The 20848-nt window shown below is 45.2% G+C and overlaps 1 protein-coding gene and 1 long non-coding RNA gene across 3 annotated transcripts in view; one reads left to right on the top strand and one right to left on the bottom strand.

Moving 5' to 3' along the window:
* Kdm1b (lysine demethylase 1B) overlaps nt 1-20848 on the bottom strand; it is a 41135-nt gene that overhangs the window by 5396 nt on the left and 14891 nt on the right. For both annotated transcript variants that reach the window (XM_006972851.4, XM_076573267.1), the window contains exons 7-19: nt 20015-20053; nt 17800-18013; nt 15933-16117; nt 14754-14930; nt 14354-14428; nt 12710-12847; nt 11634-11805; nt 8134-8261; nt 5748-5879; nt 5165-5239; nt 2066-2182; nt 1232-1357; nt 289-405 (exon numbers count right to left, since the gene is read on the bottom strand). In XM_006972851.4, the coding sequence (XP_006972913.1) occupies nt 289-405; nt 1232-1357; nt 2066-2182; nt 5165-5239; nt 5748-5879; nt 8134-8261; nt 11634-11805; nt 12710-12847; nt 14354-14428; nt 14754-14930; nt 15933-16117; nt 17800-18013; nt 20015-20053 (1695 nt within the window). The remainder of the gene's footprint in view (nt 1-288; nt 406-1231; nt 1358-2065; nt 2183-5164; nt 5240-5747; nt 5880-8133; nt 8262-11633; nt 11806-12709; nt 12848-14353; nt 14429-14753; nt 14931-15932; nt 16118-17799; nt 18014-20014; nt 20054-20848) is intronic.
* On the top strand, nt 9224-15938 carry LOC121829611 (uncharacterized). The gene is made up of 3 exons (XR_006072605.2): nt 9224-9313; nt 14601-14967; nt 15708-15938. It is a non-coding gene; the product is annotated as an uncharacterized LOC121829611 (long non-coding RNA).

Here is a 20848-nt window from a genome sequence, read left to right as displayed (position 1 = left end):
AAACCATGAGGAGTCCTACAGAGACCAACCCAGCTAGACATCTTAACCCTGGGCCTGAGCCTGTGGAACTGTAAACAACTAAGTAAGTCTCAGCACCTGTGCTGTGGCATTTTGCTATGGCAGTCCCGATACTCAGCTGGTTACTCATGTGGATAGGGAAACGGCAAAGAAAATTAATGTGGCCTGTCTTGATCCCTTCGTATTCAGTAATGCAGACTGGCTTCCAGTCCCACCTGCTCAGATCATATCCACAATAAGGACATTAATCCTCTCGAGGGTTTTTCTCACCTGCTCCTTAAACAGCTCCCGAAGGACGCCCATGCACTGCTGTAACACCTGCTTGTCATCCATGGTCCTGAGGGATGCCACTGCCTCCCCTGTGATTACGGACATCAGTACACTCTGCTGCTTTTGCAGGTCACGGGGAAAAAAAGCACAGGACACTTGCTGTAAAGGCTCAGTTCCACACACAAGGGCCTCATTCTCCTACACTGAATTTCATTGTGTCCCATTGTCCTTTATCTCTACTTCAATCCCCATCCATTCTCCTCATGCACATTACTCATCCCCTACTACAGTCCCCTGCTGAAAAGAAACACTCATGAAATAATGTAAATGTCAAATTTAAAGTTCCCTTGGCTGTTTATGAAATTTTGTTTGAGAAGCAGCAGTAAGTTTGAGAAAGAAATCTGCAGGAATAATTAAATACAACCTTCCATGGCTCCTACATGAAACCCCCTTAAAACATTTCCCCAAAGTGAGGAAAAGTAGGAAATGGTGGCGAGGCTCCTTTGTTTTGGTAGCACAGCTGCAAGGGATGTTCCCACAGCTTTCTACCCCTAGGGCTGTACTCTAATTTCCACCTTTCCCATCGACTCCCATCACAGCCCTCACACGGACATCCCATATCCAACCTTCTAGCTCAGAGACAACAGTTAGGAAGTTTGGTCCACTTCTTCACTGTGCTGTCGCTGGCCTTACCTGAGGAATTCACTTTCAACCTGAAAGTGAGCATTGAGTCTTCCCCCAGAGAGCAGAACTGATACTTTTAAGAAAACAGGGCAAGGACTGGAGCTCTTTTCCCAATGGAAATGCCCCAGTTGCTACATCCTCCCCAGAATATAAACACATACACAGATCTACGCAATCGTGGTTCATTCCTGCTCATGGCACATAATTTGCAAACCCTAACCTTCAAGAAAGGAATTCAAACCACACCACAAAACTTTACCTGGGGGTCCATGTCATAGTATACAGCAAAGAGCCCTCGCTGGCTGGCACTGGGAGGAACATGACCAAAAAAGTCAGCCCCTTGAACTTTACTGTCCCAAAATCTATATGGAAACTGCAAGGCAATCTGGAAAGCAAGCAACAGAAGGGTAAGCGCCCCCTGTGTCAATCAGGCCATCTCGAAGTGCAACCTAGAAGTCTACTTAGAAACAACTACACTAGGTTCAAAACTCCCCACCTATTCAGTTCTAAGCTTCCATAAGCTACAGACCACTCAAAAGGCCTAGTGTCTCCCACACTGCCTTGACTGCTAAAGGAGACCATAACGGCTGCAAAAAAACCCCAAAAAACAAAAAACCCTGGGCTCACTGGGACCCAGGGAAAAGATGGACACAGGAGAACAAAACAAATTAAGAGCTGCTTATAGCAAAGCCAGATTATAGATAACCAGATTCATTTCTCTGCTGGGCATGGTAGGCAGGTAAAAACCAGGACTTCAAACCTACCCCTAGCTACATAGTTTGAAGGTAGTCTAGACTACATGAGACCCCATCTAGGGGTTCAAGAGAACCGATTCTCCTAAAAGTCAAAATGGAATTCAGCTGGCCTTTTTTAATCCACATATCAGAAATTTTTAAGGCTAAACTTTTTCGTAATATCTCCCCCCCCCATTTTTAACTGAGTAAATTGGTTCTTTGATAATCGTACATGTATATAGTACATTCTGTTTACTTACTCCCTTTTGTTTGCCTAATTGTACAAAAGGTTATTATCCAAACAAAACTACCAGGCAGCGCTATCTCTTGAGTTCTGAGGCTAAGGTAATTTAGGTCACCTTTTCAATGATGCCTGCACCCAAGCTATTGATGGCCTTCATCTTCTTCTCTGACAATGGTGGATTAAACTGGATGGCACCTCTCTGTAGTATAGCCAATGGTACAGTGACTAATACCTGTGGGGAACAATTAACACAACACAGCATCTGAAACTACCCATGCTTCTCAGTGGCTCAGACCAATACCTGAGCATTCTCTCTGCTCTACTTCCAGTTGTAAAACTGTCAATATCCCACTTTATGTTCTAAGAACAAGGGGTGTTATGTGAGATCACACAGGTTGTTCATTGCTCATTAGGGCCTAGCTGAGCAAAAGTAGCATCCACACAGGAATGTACATAAAGAACTTTCTTGATGGCTAGTGATAATGTTGGGTCAGGAGGGTAGCATGCTTCATCTCTGAAATGCAGTGCTATTTATGGAAATGGCCCAGCTAAGCATAGTAGTAAACATTTGTAATCCTAGCACTCTAGAGGTAGAGACAAGATGATCAAAATCAGCCTGAACTACATAGCAAGTTCCAGGCCAATCAGATACACAGTCGGATCTTGTCCACAAAAAATGAAAACGAAAGGGGGGGGGAGGGCCCAAAATATTCAGAGCTTGTTCTGTCATTCTCAGTACCATGCCTGTCAATAGCCTATACAGGAAATGTTTGTCCTTACTGATCTCAGAATCAGAGGACCACTTACAACTAGTAGGCAATCATATGTTCCATAATTGATAAGCAAATCACAAGTACTAGGGTTATAAACTGTGAAACCACATGAGAACTTTTTAAGCAGTAAGCACTTTACTACAAGGTCTCAAGTAGTTTTAAAAGTCAAACTGAACTCTTGGCTGGGTATGGTAGCACAGGCTTATAATCCTAGCACTTAGAAAGTTAAGGCCAACGGAGGCTACACACCAAGGACCTATTGGTGGGGGGTGGGGGGAAAGACCCTTGAGGCCACATAATAACAAGCCATCATGGATAACTGCTGTCTCACCTTACCATTCAGAAAGTTCTAGTTGCAGAATCAACGAAGTCATTACTACTGCTACCAGTAGATAGAAAGACCTGTACCAGCAAAACACGTGTCTCCTGCCCTGCCTTTTGGCTTCATGGGACCTCTGCTATCTCTGCCACAGCAGAACCAAGCACCTTAACCACTATGCTCTCAGCAGAGGCAGCAGTAGTGAAGCAGAGCCAGACAGGCTCCATCTCCCAGATGTGTATATGACTGATTGCATCTCACTTACAGGGAAAACCTTAGCGGCAAGGGAGTCTGTAGGAAGAAGGAGGGAAAGAAATGTATCTGCCTTTCAATATCTGCAGGACTAAATGAAACAAGGATGCAGGTGGAACACAACTGAACTCTCAACATCCTATCTACTCTCCTCCTCAAATACTCCATATATTTGGTTTAACCACCAATTCCAGAATCAAAGCAAGTCCAGAGTTCTGTGAGTTTTGTCACTACTTTCTGCCACCCCAAAGTCTTAAAGTATAAAACATGTTCTCTTGCCTACAATCTATTTGCATGTACTAGCATCTGCATGACCAAAATAGTCATTGCCAAACAACAGCTGACATGACAACTGTAAAAAAATAAGTAAAACCTAGAAGTCTTACCAACAAAACTTCCAAGAGTAGCAGCTCTTGAATAAGCCTCTAGGCCAGTAGTACAAACTCACTCTGGTGGGACAATGAGGCTCATTCTCTGTAAAAGCAACCTAGACTAGTTAAAGTCTGTCATAAGTTTATCTTCCCAGCTGGGTTGCAATGCTTTCACTCACATGTTCAAGAAGACATCCAATGCAAACTGATTAATATTAGCCATATAATAAAAATACTTGCTTTAAACATTTCAAAGTACAATTTGTAGCTATGCCAATTCATCGGGAAGGCCTAAATACAAAGGCTCAGGAGTGCATATGTCTCGCCAACATCAGCAGAAGGTAAGGGTGACCAGGCAGGGAAACACCAAGCATTACGTTCTCATAGACACTAAGATGCAGACACAGAATTACCTCCGTTGAATAGTTAGCTGAGTTGTAATTTTAAGATGCTAGCCTTAGGAAGAACTTACAGAGCAGGAGTTTACAGTGACACCACTGCCCAATGGCTCCAGCAAGCTACAAAGAATCTCAGAGGAGCTTGAGAAACATACCCAGCCAAGTTCAATGAGAATCCCTGCAGGGTGCTGAGAACCACTGCATGCTCTCCCAGCCAGCTGATGACAGGAGTTTAAGACACTCCCAACCCATGGCATCTCTAGGCCCATCCTCCCTGTGTGACATGCAAGCCTTTGTTTCTGTATGAATACTCAGGACTGTGAAAAGGTGTCAGAAAACGGAGAGGAGAAAGCAAAGCTACTCTGCCGACAGGTGACAGGGTCCATCAGTGAGATCTCTTTATCATCATTCCAGCTCCAGAAATAACCAAGCTTTCAGGGTTTATTCAATCTCTATCCCAAGTAACTGTCTTTATGTTTCAGTACTAGGCTTCACATTGTCATTTCAGAAACAAGACCCAGCACCTTGCACTATGCACCTATTGAAGCTATTTACCAAAAGTCCAAAGTGACATCAAGTGACTTAAGCTCCATGAGAGTACAGTTTCAAGACCGAAAACTTGAATTTAAAAAGAGTTCCATGGTAAAAGTACAGAATTGAAGTAACAGGTCTCTTCAATGCACAACGTCTCCAAGCCCCTTGAGCATCCCTTTCAACCCTAAGAGGGTTGTACTATATAACATTTCCTAAATTCATGTGACCAAGGTATTTTCAGGAGGAAGAACTGAGGATGACATCCAGGCCCTCACATTAGAGCTCAATCGAGCCAGCTCAGGGAATTTTCTTTTTCAATTATTAGGACCAGTGTACCACAGAACCCACTTTAAGGAACACAGAATTCCATCTGCCATGTGTTTAGATGGTACTTGACTATTTCAGATTTGTAAGCTACCCACAACTTAAGGGTAGACCTACTCATTAGAAACCAACAAGTCTCTAGGCAGACTGCCAAGGACAAACTGCTTGATAGCAAAGACTGTTTTCTTCTCCACAGGCCCTTGGCAGTACAGTGCTCTATCCTAGTGGGATCCCAGCACCTACCTTTTGTGCAGAATGCCCCATACCATCTGTCGTGGTAACTTGCACTTCATCTCCAGTATAATCTATACTTTGCACCTGTTTAAGACAAACATTTAGAAACAATGTGAGGGTCAGGATCTTTCCCACTCCCATGGCATGTGTGTGTACTGCTGAGGCTATGCGGACCAGTAAGTGCTGGGCATGCAGCATTCTTGAGTGGTTACAGTTGAACTCAAGAGTTAGTTTATAAACATGTCAGGATAATGGAAAACCTTTTCTTATAGCACAAAGTGAGACAGATCATTTCTGAAACGATGATGATGTCAGCCCATTGGGATGATGAAGTGTTAAGATTAGGTTAGCAAGGTCATGAGCTACTCAAACACTGTATTAGTGAACTGTGCCCTGGCCATTCTGGTTTCCAAACCCTAGGCACTACTTACTGAGTGGATGCTGTGCTTCTCAGGCTACATTTGCACCCTCAAAGCCTTGGGAGACACTGGCTGACTGTCCACACAAACACCTATTCCCTGAGAATCATTCTCAGAGCTACAGATCCTCCCCAAACAAGAAAAAAGCAGAACCTCCCACCGTCCAAACTCACCGGAGATTTGAGGCGAATGTCTAGTCCTTCAGCCAGTTTTTCAATGATAGTGGAGTATCCAGGAGTTAGAAGAGTATGGTCACCAGCAAACTGTGCAAAGAATTCATTATGGTCCCAGGAGCGTGCAGACACCTGGGAAACAATACAACATGTTAGGAATCCATAATGGAAACACACAAGCTGCCCCTGAGGACATCAAAAAGAGCTCCAGGAGGGAAAAGGCACCCAAGGCAGGAGGGCAGAGTACTAATCACAGAAGTGAGGACAACCAAGCAGCCCCAGCGTACACCACTGTCTGAGTAAGGCAAACTGGGGGACACACAGAAAGGCTTACTTTAGAGCAAAAGGTCCAAACGGACATGGAAGCGCATGCCTCTAACTCTAGCACTTGCCCTAAATTCCAGGCCAGATTAGTCTGAGAGTGAGAGTTTGTCTCAAAATAAATACAAGTGGACAGCAGCCGAGGGACAGTATGAGGCTGTCCTCTGGTCTACACATATGCACGTGTATACCACACACGACAAATGCAGGAAGAAGGTTTAAATAATTTGAGAATTGGTACTACTCGTTGATTAAAAAAAAAGAAAAGAAAAAAGTTCATTTTATGCATCAGCTGAAGGGGACTCCTGCAGAGCGAGGCTCCCTCCAGACCCCAGATTAGGCACAAACCACACCCAAACACCTGTTTCACAGAGAGATCCCTTATGAAGCAGGGAAGAAAAGTCAAAGTGGCTGCTTTCTGAGTCAGGCAGAAAAACAGCAGCCAATGACCTTGCAGGTGTCATTCTTATGAAGGGAAGAAGGGGAGGTCTGTGTTATAGAGGGCCAGGATGCGGTGGGAAAGGAGATGGGGACGAAGAAGGGAAAAGGAACAGGGGAAAGGGGCCGGGGTATGTGTCCTGCAGGGACAAAGGACTGTCTCTGCACAGAGGGGAGGCAGATGTGGCACGTGGACAAATGGCGGTTTAAAACGGTAAAAGGGGAACCTCATGTTAGGATGAGGTGTTTAATTTTGATTGGGCAGGTTAATTAGGTGAGCCAGAGGGGGCTTCTGACGGCTGGCCTTCAGTACTTTACGACAGCTGGACCCTGTAATCAGCCTCAGGAGGTGGAAGCGGCCAAGTAAGGGAATAAACCTTGGTGGCTGCCTTTAGGAATGTAATCTAACAGTTTTTAGGAGGGCAGAGGGGGTGGGGGAGGGGCAAGGCCTGCCACAGCCACATGGTCCAGTGGGCCAGTGTCTCTTCATCAGCAACTCTGACAAAGGCAAAATTCTATGGCAGTCAAACTGCGCTTGTTCAACCCCACAGGAAAGTACCCCAAACTTCTCTCAGCATGGGTAGGGGGAGTTCCATAGAGGCCAAGACCCAGCATGCTTGGGGAAAATGGTTCACTTCAAATTGTAATGCAGAATAGCATGGAGGTGGAGGTGTCCTCAAGACTGCTGCTAAGCAGGGTAATGGAGTGTTAGCTTCCCAGCTGGTTAAATGAGTTAGGTAAGCCTGAAACTGACTTCTACATGACAAACAGGACAGAACTGCAATGCTACATTATCTTGGTTTCTTGGAGCAGTGTTTTTAAACAACATGGTTCCACTAAAATGACTCCCAGGGCCACTGCATAGGATTGGGACTGGGGCTTGGGAGAGAGCAGCAAAGGACAAGACCATTGACCCCCCCCTCTCTGGTCCAGGCCAGCATCTCCTCCTTGGAGTGTACAGAGTGAATTTCTTCACAGGCAATATGGAGGCACGGGTCTGTAACCCTATCACCTGGGAGGCTGAGGAATGAGAAGGCTGAGTTCAGGACTGGCTTGGGCTACCGAGCAATACTTACCTTTAAAGTCAAATGAACCACCAGCCAAGTGTGGTGGTGTGTGCCTGTGACCCCGGCAACATGGGAGGTGGTGGCAAGACGCACTGGAGCTACGTAACAAGTTCAAACCCAGCCTGGGTTACAAAAGCGCCCAGGAAGATGGCTCTCTGGGTGAAAGTGCTCACTGCATAAACCTGTGACCTGAGTTTGACTGTCAGAGCTTACAGCGCAGACAGAGAACCAGATCTGGAAGGCTGGGGTCTAACCAATATATGTATGCAGTGGCCCTCCAGCCACTGGAAAGACACACACGCGCGCGCGCGCGCGCACACACACACACACACACACACACACGGGGGAGCGGGGGGATACAAGGCTGGCTGACAGCAAGCCTCACAGATCCTCCTGTCTCTGCCTCCTCAGCACTGAGATCAGAAGCCATGCCACCACCTCTGGTGCTCTCCCGGGGACTGGGGATCCAAACTCAGACCCACATGCTGATGCAGCAGCACTGTCCTGGATGAGCCGGCTCCCCCAGCTCATGCCAGAGTATTTCAGGCCCCTTGGCTCACCTGGTGCAGGCTGCTGCCACAGGCGTACTCCAGGTTACTCAGATGGAACTGTAACACCTGGCCCTCCAGCTCGCTGAACTGGATGCCAGACTCCTTCACAAAAGCTCGGTAGATCTCCTCTATCTTCTCTGTGGCAGGAATGGATCAGAGCAAAACAATCAGTTGAGAAGCAATTTCCTGTCTAATTCCCGATCCTTCTTTCCCCAACAGAGCCCAAAACTTCCAGTCTTCCTAAGCAAACTCAGGAATAAGTAATAAGCAATAAACTTGATGGGGCTGAGTCCTCCGCAAGCAAATGCTTAATCTTAATGGAAACAAAGCTAGAAGCCGGACATTAAAACATGTTAAGTTCCTGCTTAGTGGAGAAACGGTTTCCTCTCTGCTCAAGATGTGGCAAAAAGTCTCCTTAAATGTGCACAGACAGGATTGCCATGCCCTTCTGCTCTGACTGCTGTGGCTTGAGGTTCCGCCCTCTCCCCTTGCTAATGAAAATATGGCTGCAGTCTCCTGGGGCCTCTGGCTGTGTCAGCCATCTTCCTCAACACCGCTAATGAATTCCTGGTGCCACACACAATTAAGTTTCAAAAGCTGACTGAGCAGGGTGGCCACCTGCTGGCTTCGCCCAAGTAGCAACTACGACCTACCTACCCGTTTTGAGGCTTGGCCACACAGCTCTTAAATCCTCTCGGGGTAAATCCTAGTCCTGCTGGACTTGCTTTTCCTGCTGTCTAGTTAAGCACACCCTCCAGTGAGTACAGTCTGGTGTTATCCAGCGGCTAACTCCCTCCTCAGGGCTGTGTGCAGGCGTGTGCTTTAATTCCAGCACTAGCTATCCCATTCAACTGGAATTTTATCGAGACACATGCCTGTGAAATGGTTCCGATTGGCTTAACTGGACAATCACAGCGGGGTGCACACTTGGTGGCAGAGGGCTCTGGCTCCTGCCTAATTCCAAGCATCTTAGCACACGTTGGTAACTTCAGTGACGATGACGACGATCACCCCCACAAGTCCCAGACTCCAGGTTTCTATGAAGGGCTACGCACCTATCTGACTAGAACCACTGCTGAGCATCTGTTGTTTTGTTTTCAGAGCTGGAGAATGGACTCAGCACCTTAGACGGGGTAGGCAAATGGTCTCCTACTAAGACTGGTCCGAGCTCTTGACTTTCTGAGACAAGGTTTGTATGTATTAACAGTATGGAGCTGCGTGTGCGTGCGTGCGTGCGTGCGTGCGTGTGTAACTCTAGATCTGACTCAGCCTCAACTCCAAGTTCTCACTGAAATGTCATAATTCTTAACTAATTTGTCGTGTTGAGATAGCCAGGACCCCCGGCTTGTGCCAGGTTTCTGCCCTGGGTCTTGAGCTCTCTGTCACTTTTGGAGTCCTTTGTAGCAGCCACACTCCTGCCTGCTGCAGTCTCCACATTCCCGTCACTTTGTGAAAAGGGGAGAAAACCTTCGTTACAGCCCAGCATGGAATTAAGCATAAGAAGACCAAGAGGGGCTTTAACCTATATTTTTTTTTTTTTTTTTTTTTTTTTTTTTTTTTTTTTGGTTTTTCGAGACAGGGTTTCTCTGCGTAGCTTTGCGCCTTTCCTGGAGCTCACTTGGTAGCCCAGGCTGGCCTCGAACTCACAGAGATCCGCCTGGCTCTGCCTCCCGAGTGCTGGGATTAAAGGCGTGCGCCACCACCGCCCGGCTTTAACCTATATTTTATGTAAGTCATATTTTAAAATTTCAGTCCATATTCCTTGTGAAGTGACCTCTAGCCCCAAAGCATACACACATACACACACACACACACACACACACACACACACTCCAGCTACACTGAGACTGTAGACAACTGAGATGTAGGCAGAATACAGCCATAACTTCATAGAGATATAGGTATCCACTATCAAAACTTTTTAAATAAAATATTAAGCTTAAGCAATTGCTTACCAATTATTCTTGGGCCTCCTTTAACATTTTAAAGCAAGGCCAAGAGAAAAAGCTGTAACAAGTGGGGTAACTAAGAAAGAAATGTAGAGAGAGCCCAGCCAGTGTCTGCCATGCAGCTGTAAACCATTGAGAAGAGAGCTGGGTGTGAGGGCACCACCTAAAATCCCAGCACTCTGGAGGCTGAGGCAGGAGGATTCCAAGTTCAAGGCCAGCCTGGGCTGTATGGTAAGACTGTCTCAAAAAGAAAAAGTAAAATCTGGAGACTTCTCAAGTCAGCCAAGCAATTTCAGTTGCAAGAGGTGAACAGCTAACTGCTCAGTTGGTCTGGCCACAACATACCTGATTGATGGCCCTACTGCCTGAGGGTATTTCTGGGAATTCTGGGATGGCTGTCATGTCTGCCAACACCTTTCCAACAACAATTTGTGGGTCAGGTCTCTCAAAGGTGGCAGAGGAGGAGGATGAAGAGGCATGCCTTGTGTGCCCATTAATTTAATTGTCAACTTAATACAAAGTAGCATCTCCTGGGAATGGAAGCCATTCAGTGAGAGATTACACATACCAGGCTGTCTGTGGGGGATCGTCTCAGCTGCCTTAAAGGATGTGAGAAGACACAGCCTGAAAGTGGGCAGCACCATTCCCGGGTTTGGGGACCAGGACTGTGTAATTAAAGGATGCGTGCATTTCCTTCTCTTTGCTCTTGACTGGGGTTGTGATGTGACCTCCCTGCTAGAATGGACTGTAACCTAAGCTAGATAAACCCGTCTTTCCAAAGCTGCTTTTTGTCAGTCTATCACAGCAACAGAAATAAAACTCAAACACCAGCTACTGAAATACAGTACATTATCAGCTGAGAACTGAGAACATCAAAATACACAGAGAGGTTAACATGTTAGAGTTCAAACAGTCACACTTCAAAAAATACCATGCCTCCAAGAACTACAAATGAAAAATAAGAGGTCACAAAATTGTGGGTTACATAAACAAATGTAGGAGGCAGTAGACAACGTCCCAGCTGGTTCTTCCATGGAAACGGGTCAAGGCAGTCAAGGGCTTAAGAGCTGTGATTACTATTGCCCATTTAAGTACCAAAGTTCTGATCTGATTTGCTTACTTTAAAATATACATTAAGCAAAACATACTTTAAAAAAAAAAAACTTAATCTATTACAACTGAAGTAAAGAAAGGAAAGAAATCCTGATATTCAGAGACCTTCAGAAAGTATATATGGGCTAACAACTATAACCATATGCACAGAGGGCTTATCACAAGTTTCCATAAAAGTAAGTTTCTCTGGGAGACTGAAGTAAATGTTTAGATAATTTTGTTAAACAATATACCACTCAAAGTAAGGTAGGTGTGTGTGTGTGTGTGTGTGTGTGTGTGTGTGTGTGTGTGTGTGTATCAGACACACACACACCAGCACCAAAGGTCCCCAGGGAAGTTCTGCCCACCTCTGAGAAAAATCTGCAGCATTCATCGAGAATAATGTATGTGAAGACTGGCTCTCCTGCAGACACTGAGGGAACCATCATACCACCGTTCTCCCCATACCTCCTAAAGGGACATCTTGGAGCAGAGTCTTATCCTTCCTCCACTCAGAGACAACATCCAAGAGAGCATTAAAATGAAAATCCATGCGCTTGTCAATAGTGGGGTCAGTTATCCGTCCACCTTCCTGAATTAAGTCACATCTCTCTCCCAACTTATGCATGCTGATGCCAAGCTTCAAAATAACAAGAAGAACAGGGTGAAAGTCTTTCCTGGAAAAAAATACCTACAAGTTCTAAGCTGAAGTTAGACTGCACTCTCCAGAGAAGAGTCTAAGAACGAAAACAGAGGCTGTGTGCTCACTGGGGGACAGCCAGGCGAGGAATCCGAGACTTGGGTCAAGTCGGAAACACCCCACTTTATGGGATATGAAGGTGACAACAGCAGCTCCCAGGCACCGCACTCTACATTTTCAGCTCCTATTTCAGTGCTGTGGGCTGCCTGTCCTTATTAAACATCCTGTCTCCACTTCAGCTCTTCATGCAAATGGTCATCTACACTCAGAGACGCCGAAACCTTTCGGGGGAAACAATCACCTTCGACCTACCAGGTTGGCAAGATAACAGACAGGGTGCTAGGAGACTGACTTTCAGAGAAATACCATCCTTTGTAAGTATTCATTATGCCCCAGATGTTACATGTAAACTATCTCATGTAATATCTGGGTCATACTTAAACTAAAAAAATAAAATAAAAAGACTTGTCTGAAAGACAGACTTACCTAAGAACTCTACATTTTCACCTGATACATCTAGCAACCCTGGGCTTGATTATGAACCGATTAAGTGGCCTGAAAATGATCCACAAATAAAAACTAAAGATTTTGGGGAAAGCCTTTTAAATGTCTAATGGGAAAGGCATATGTGTAAGCCTTTTGGCTGTACTCTGTACTCTGCAGAGGGTATGAAGGAAGAAGTTGTGTATGCTGTCTACTCTGGAAGCATATTAATATATACCCTAGCCCACCCTAGACATGAGGATGCTAGCAGGTACTTCACCCAGCTCCATATTAATCCTCTATGCAAACAGAGACAAGTTTTCTCTCCTTTGCCTATAATACAAGTCTTCAAGACACTCACTTGCTCACACATTAGTGCTACTGGGTTATTAATACAGCCATTGACAATCTGGGGTCCTCTTCCCACTACGACGCCTTTAAAAGACTTGTCATCCCATACTCGGCCTCCGATTCGATCTTTGGCTTCCAGGATAGTCACCTAAAAAGATAAATAAGGGAGATGGATGGTCTCCTAAGCTATCTCAATCACTTGAGAGAGTAATGAGTCCTCCAGGCATTCTTTCCCACTCCCACCCCCACCAACATATCGAGGAGGGCTACAGCCTGTGGCTCCACCCCCCCCACTCTCTTTCTCCGATTTTAATTTAATAATGAGCCACATGTTTCTATCTCTTTTTAGTATACAAGAGCTTAACATTAAAGGCAGCCTCCTCAGACTCTGGATATTAATAGCCTTACCTGTAATATAATCTTGAGGTTTCCCAAATAAAAAGCAAACCAGAGACACTGAGCCTAATGTCTGATACTGAAATAACATAAACACTTTCTATAGCTCACAGGAGGGATTTCCTACCACAAACACTTCCTCCTACCCAACTGACTTTCTTGTTTTGCTAGTAGTATGACATGACCCACAACTTGAGTCCTCTATCTACCCAGGAGAAAAAAAAAAATCTTCTAGGCCCAGCTGTTGAACACTGCTCTGACAGCCTGAACCGTGACTTTGAACATGTCACCAAAAAGAAGGTCCTGTTGTTTATTTAACTTTGCCTTCAATGAAAAGCAAAGTCCTTGCAAAGTTTTAAACAGAAGAATGCGTCCAACTTAGCAAATCAGAAAAAGCTAGGTGAAGGTTCTTGATCTGATAAGGATTAGATACCAAATTCTGAGACAGAGTTTCACCATGTATTCCTGACTGGCCTAGAACCAGGATGGCCACCAACTTAGATCTGCTGGCCTGCCTCCTTAGTGCTGGGATTCAAGGTGTATGTGTACCTCTGTGCCCACCCTCTAGCAGTCTCTATCTTGGTGAGCTGAAGTAAGGCATTTTCCAGCAACTGGCACACTGTTCTGCCCTCCCCTAGATGCTAAGCAGTCATAATTCTAGCTCAGCCACATTATCGTTCATTCCATCCTGCTTTCAAGAGCCATGGCGTTTGTTTTCCCAAGTAAGAGTCCAAGGATGACTGGTTTGCATCAAGAAATCTGAGGGCTAGAGCAGAGTGCTTGCCTAGCATAATAGAAGCCCTGGGTTCCATTCTCAATATTGGGGAGGGCGGAGAAAAGGAAAAAAGCGAACTGGGTATTTCAAAACTTCCCCGACAGTGAATTTCCATGCTTTCATTTGTTGCTCCAAACTGTTCCATCACCTCCACTGGTTAATAATAAGCTGCCAAGAACTTCTGTAGATTCCATGTTAGTTCTCCCCAAGCTCTACCTGCTCTGACTGACTCAATGCCAATGCCAAAGCTTCTCTAGGACCTACTGTAAAAAGGTGTGGTGTTTAATGTCAGCACTTGAGAGGCAGGCATGTGACCTCAGTTGTAGGCTAGTGTGGGCTACAGTGAGACCTTGTCTCAAAAGAAAGCAGTGTGTGTGTGTTATTCTTCACTAAATTTAGGAACTGGTCTCAAAAGTCTTACAAAATTTGGAGCAAAGGAGCAGTGAACCATCTGTCCCCACCTCCAATTCCCCAGAGTCTCACCTTCATCCCAAAGTTATGTAGTTGCCTAGCAGCTGCTAAGCCTGCTGGACCAGCCCCAACAACCAGAACCGATTTCTTCAAAAAGAAAACAAAACTCTGGTTAGAACAGTGGTGACAAGGTGTTGATACAGTTGCTCTGGAAGGTTCTAACTGCCACGGTGTTAGTCTGTATTTCTGGTGTCACTAGGATTTATTTTCCTGTGGTACGTGACGGTACCTGTCTTAAGGAACCTCTTTTTTCTTACAGCCTGGAGAAACAGCTGCTGGTCTCCTGGGAGAGAGTCTTCACAAGTCTTCCTTCTGCCAATGGTTTCCGTGGCTTCTAGTACTACCATAGCAACACACCAGTCCCTCACCACGACCAAAGGCAGAGCTGCTTGCTGCACAGCCAGTTGCTTACATTGTGGTAGTGTTTAGGAAGAAGATGCTGGCCAGGTTCCACCGTGAGAACGCCTGTGTTAATGAGGCCTTTCCTCGTCATAAAGTAAAGAATCCTCTCTACTTCCTGGACACATCGAATGCGCACAAGGCCCCGGACGATGATGTGGGGAATGCACTTCTGAGGAGTAAGAGCTTCCTGTGTTTACAACGAAACCAAAACCAAGAGCAAGAAAGTAAGTCACCCAATTTAAAAACAAACAAAAATCTAAAAGACAAAAACTAGGGCTAAAAGTTTATTTTTACATTTTGTTGTTGAGAGAGGGTCCCATTTTGTAGCTCTAGCTGGCCTGGAACTCATTATGTAGACCAGGCTGGCCTTGAACTCCCAGAGATCTGCTGGCCTCTGCCTCCTTAGGGCTGGGATTTAAAGGTGTGTGTCAGATGGCTGGCTAGTTGGCTTTCTTTAAACCTAGCATTCCTGCTCCCCCCCGCTTCCGGTTTACCTTCCGTCTTTTTAAGCAGATGCTATGTCGATGCCCTAAATATTTATGCAGTCCTACAGAGTTAAAAGCACTGAGCTTGCCTGGCTAGGGACAGAGCTGAACAGAAACCTTTGCTCTGGGGCTTATAATCCCCTTTTGATTGCTTTCTGCCGTCCTGGCAACACCCATATGGCTCTTTGAACCAAGCCTTGCACCTTCTCATGTACTGTCTCATTCTGACTCCGTATGGGCCAAAGCTGTTCTCAACAGGGGCTGACCCTGTCTCCACTTGAAAATGCCTAGACTCATACAGATGAAGCATCTCTAATTAGAGAACATGCAATCTGAAATCTTCCAGATTCTGTGTGCAAACAGAATACTTAAAAGTTTCAGATCTCAGAGCATTTGAAGGCTTTCTGGACTGGGATGCACAGCTGGGGAAGCCTATTCAAGTACTCTGAATTTTTTTTTTTTTTTTTTTATTTCAAAAGCTGAGGTCACTTCTGGTCCCAAGTGTTTCAGATAAGAAGTTGTCAACATGTATGCAACTGTCAACATGGAAGTGGTACTTGAGTCTCCAGAGCAGAGGCCAGGGATACAGCCAATATACTACTCTGTGTACAGAAGAGCCTTCCCGCACCCGCACCCCTGAAGCACCCCTTTCCTTCACTGCCGCCCTCTCCTCCCATGCTGCTGCAGGGCATGCCCTCACTTACTTTGCAGTTTGTGTACCACAGAGCGAGGATGAGGTTTCTCAAAGCTAGGTACATGGTGGGGTCTCGGGAATACTCTGGAAACTCATAAAGCTCATCCAGCTCCATCACATCGGGCCTCACACACAGGGCTTTGCCACACTCATTGGGCTGGTAGAAGGGCTGGAAGTAGCGGTTCATGCCTAGAACTGACAGGTGACAACCAAGCAGCTTCTGTAAGCTATCACTTTCCAATCTGCAGGAAGCATGTGTACACACACACACACACATACACACACACAGGGGCTGGCGATATGGTTCAGTGAGTCAAGATTCTCGCAACCACGCCTGATGACCTTGGTTCGGTCTCCATGAAGGAGAGAACCACTTTCCTGAAGCTGTCCTCTGACCTCCCATATGTGCTGTGGCACACACACACAAATGTAATTTTTAGATTTAAAAAGAACAAAAAAATGCACCACTTTCAGATTATAAAGTGGAATCCCTAAGCACTGATAATGTCCCATGCTAGGCTATGTTCCAGGATCCAGAGTGTCCTATTATTAACATACTAGATGCTAGTTTTATAAAGCTGGGCAAATGCTATGAAGGTGTTGTTTTCAAACCCACTTCTAAATGTTTTCCCATGTCATTAAATGTAACTTTGGTGGCTCTGTGTCTTATTTAACCATTCCCCTCTCCTGGGCATTTAGATCACACTGATCACATTCACAGTTATAAGCAACACCAAAGCAAATTTCTGTGCACGTGCAGTTTTGAACAGATTGACTTTAGGATAGCATCTTAGAAAGGTCTGCTAGTTCAAAGTCTCATCGAAAGGTCTTTGCTACACACTGCCAACTGTCTTCACAAATGTGCGCTCTTAGTACTTGAGTGCCCAGCTCAGTGCACCCTCCTCAAAACACCGGGGCTTCCACAGCAGCACCAGCCTCGATCTCCCCACATCTCCACTGTCAAGAACCATCCAGTATTGGGCCTTGAATGGAAAAAAATCTAGTTTCACAATCAAAAATGTGGTTTGTTCATGTACAGTTGTGGGGTTGTTAGAATTCCTTTGGAGCCAATAACATTCTATCCTGACATGAAATTCTGTATCTTTTGGAGTGTTATCTCTACTTGTCTCATTAGAGACATAAAGATGAGGAAGGAGGGAGAAAAAATACTAAAAAGCAGTGCTCACATAGCCCAGAACTTCCTTCTGTAAGTCAGAGTCTGTGAAATCAGTAAATGGCACAGATATCCAACCCTAAAATAAACATTCATCAAATCCTATACATAATAGCTGTTAGGAGTTATAGGTTTGTCAAGGTAAGTATACATTGTATACAATGCTACAATAGATCCACAGTGCCATCCTCCTTCACCATCCACAGGGAATTAGTTCTAGGACCCCCTACCCACACAAGTCTATCAATGCCACACATGCTCAAGTCCCTTATTTAGAGGGTGCAATATTTGCATAGGTCCATCCTAGATGACCTTTAACACCTAATATGATGTAAATAGCTGTCACTCTCAGAAACCCTCTCTTCTGACCTCCACAGTCACGAACACACACACACACACACACACACACACACACACACACACACACACGTGCGCACGATAAAACCTGTAATACAGAATCTGTATATAATGAATACAGACAGAACTTAGAACTTCTCCCCAAGTGGCTTTCCATCCAGGCTGTCTGAATCTGTGATGCAGAGCAGGAATATATGAAGGCCAACTGCATAACCAAATGCGTGCAACGGTGAGTGCTTTCTACCGTGTCACACACATTGAGAGCGTCTTCTGTAGTTTGCTTACCCTTAAATTTCCAAGGAGGGGGCAAGGGATGGAAGGAAGGGGACACCAAGACATCTCTCACCGAGTGGAGAGGGGGCCGCCTTGGCGGGCTCCATCTTGCCCGGGCTGGCACTGCCGGGGGTGGCTGCGGCACGGTGCGTGCTGGTGCAGGAGGGGCTCATGCCAACACAGTCGGGGTAGTAGGCAGAGAGCAGTGGGGCGGCCACGCTGTCCTTCAGCAAGGGAGGCTGGATCAGCATGGAGTACCACCAGTGGTTGGCAACTTCCAGCACTCTCTGTGATTTATCAGTGAGAAGGAAAGGGGAAACACACATGCTGAGGGTAGACAGATAGTCATCTTTAGCCACAGCCCTCCTGTTCCACCCACATCCAGACTCAACAATTCTCAGAGCTGCATACAAAGAATCCAACAAAAACAGCTGAGGATACCCGGAGACAGTCTTTCTTAGGTAAAATTCTTCCCCAAATACAGAACCAAAAAACCAGTAACTGGGTAAGCATGCTGCTTCCCCAATATCCCCAGTCCACCTCCACCAACCCCCACTTTTGCTGTCATGGTCATATTTTAAATGTCAACCTTCTGCTACCTCAGAAGACCTAAGGAAGGTGTTTTAAATGAGTTGTCGAGATCTCGTCAGCCGGTGGGGGACTGACTGTCTTGACTGCTAACTGACCCAGCCCACCATGAGCGGCACTATTTCCTAGGCTGAACTCTGAACTGTGTTAAGTATGAAGAAAATTATCTGGGGAAAAAAAAGAAGCAAGTAAGCAAGAATGTGTTTATTCTCTGTGCTCTTCACTACGGTTATGATGTAACTAGGTGCTTGAGTTCCTGCTTTGATTTCCCCCTCAATAATGGACTCTAAACCTGGGACTGTATGCCAAATAAACCCTATTATCTCCTACACTACTTTTTAATCACAGCAGCAGAAATCAAACTAGAACATTTGTTCAGCTCCAAGCCAAGAATTCAGCTACTGACATCCAGAGTTTGGCATCTTAAAAATCATGAATCTAGGCTGGTCCTATTCTATTTTCTGGATCATGTAGCTCAGAAAAAAAAAAAACTGAGCAGACCCCGCCATCTTGCTATAACCCTCTAGTTCTCTCTTTTCTGGAAGTCCACCTGAAGGGTGATGCTCCAAACCAGTCCCCACATTCTGTAAATGAAACAAACAGCAACCAGGAAGCTCTTGCTAGCTGCTAGTCCTGGCCGTCTGTCTAGGACTGTGTCAACAGCCTCCCTGCCTGGGGATGGATATATAGCTAAATGGTAGCATGCTTCCTTAGCATGCCCAAGGCCAGGATTCATTCCCCAGCATCATGAAAGCAAAGCAATTTGTCTTCTTACCTCACAAATATGGCCTCTGTCCTAAAGTCAAGGCTCTTTTGAGTATAAAATGGCCTTCACAGTAGAGCCAATGGAGGAGGTTTTCTAATCGCACTTACGTTATTCTCCCCTCTCTCTATAAACTCATCCTGTCTACCTAAAATCCTGCCTACCTAAAGTCCAGAAACCACCGGGTCCACTGCTTTGCTATGGGAATGAAACTTAAAAACTAAAACAGAACAACTCCTTCATAGAAGAGAATAGATTCAAAGTGGATCTAACCCAGGTCCCTTCTCCCTTTGTGTGAAAACCTGCTGTGGTCCTAGAACTTGAGACACTGAGAACAAACTCAAACTACCAGACCTGAATCACAGATAATCAGGACTTGAGAGTTTAGCAATTCAGAATATTTGAAATCATTTTAAACCAGATCTGGTTACATGGCAAGTGGACTTTGTCAACTCAAAATTTGCCAGAAACAGATGGATTGTGCCAGGGTATGGCCAGCTGGGCATGCTAGACCCACTTCTGTATCTGAGTAGGAACAGGGCAGAGTGGCTACCTTGTGGTCAGAAAGCACCAGAGCCCTCTCTGCTGCTGAGTCCAGGCCAAGACAGTCAAACCATGACCATCCTGCTCTTTGTCTTGGAAGGACTCAATGGAGAAAAGGTCACAGCCATCCTTAACAAACAAGATTGAGAAGTCTTATCCCTGCAGGAGGTGGAAGCGTCTTCCTTGTTCCCTTTAGTGGATAATAATTTGGGAATGACGAATCCATAGCACTACTTCCACCATCACCATCTACCATTGGGGACTTGTTCACAGTGCACTCACATGCTAGAGTCCAAAGGCTTTGATGGACATACACAGATGTTAGTCATTTACTCAGAAAACTTATCATTAAAAGCCTAGTTAACTCCGATCCAGAACATGCAGAAATACTCACTAGGTCTTCAGGGAGAGAACAATGATCAGGGATGTCAGTCTGCAAAAGAAAACCAAGTCTGAATTGTTTCCACAACATACAGTCTTAGGTGTTCGTTTCCTTTCAATATCTTTCAATATGATAGCTCCTTTCTTTTCTTTTTTTTTTTTTTTTAAAAAAAACTATTTAACTAGCAAAGAAAAATGTTTGACATGTCACTAGAACGAGAGTGTGGGAAGATGTGTACTTTCATCAAGATGTTCCCCCATGAAAACAAAGGGCTGTACCAGCGGTGGAGAGGGCTATGACAAGATACACCCATCTGGAATACACAGAGGCAAGGCATTATCTCCTGGAACTAAAGCTGTGCATCAGACAGACATACCCAGCAATTTTCACCTTGGTGCATTTCCTCGAGACCCTTGTAACGTGCACCAAGCAATGTGCTACAAGAAAGACCAAAGGCTGGGAATACAGCTCGTAAGAGTTTGCTTGCCTACTATACAAGAAGCCCTGGGTTCAATCCCTAGCACTCTACCAAAGAGAGCTCAAAAAAAAAGGAAGAATGCTCAAACCAGGCATGGTGACACACAACTGTAATCTCAGCACTTTGGAGGGTGAGACGGAAGGATGGACAGTTCAAGTCTGCAGTATACAATGGGTTCAAAGCTAACCTGGATGATTCACAGACTCCAAAGCTAGCCTGAGCTACATAGCAAAAAACCCAGTCTCAAAGGACAGAAAAAGCAGATAAAACAAAATTCGATGTAAATTTCTGACACTCAAAGAAATTTTGTTTGTGATAGAAAAAAACTAAATACAAACCAAAGTTCATCAGCAACAGAAGAGGTAAAC

Source organism: Peromyscus maniculatus, chromosome 5 (genome assembly GCF_049852395.1).
Source record: "Peromyscus maniculatus bairdii isolate BWxNUB_F1_BW_parent chromosome 5, HU_Pman_BW_mat_3.1, whole genome shotgun sequence".
NCBI lineage: Eukaryota > Metazoa > Chordata > Mammalia > Rodentia > Cricetidae > Peromyscus > Peromyscus maniculatus.
Note: the sequence above shows the minus strand (reverse complement) of the source record. Positions and strands in the feature narration are given on the sequence as shown.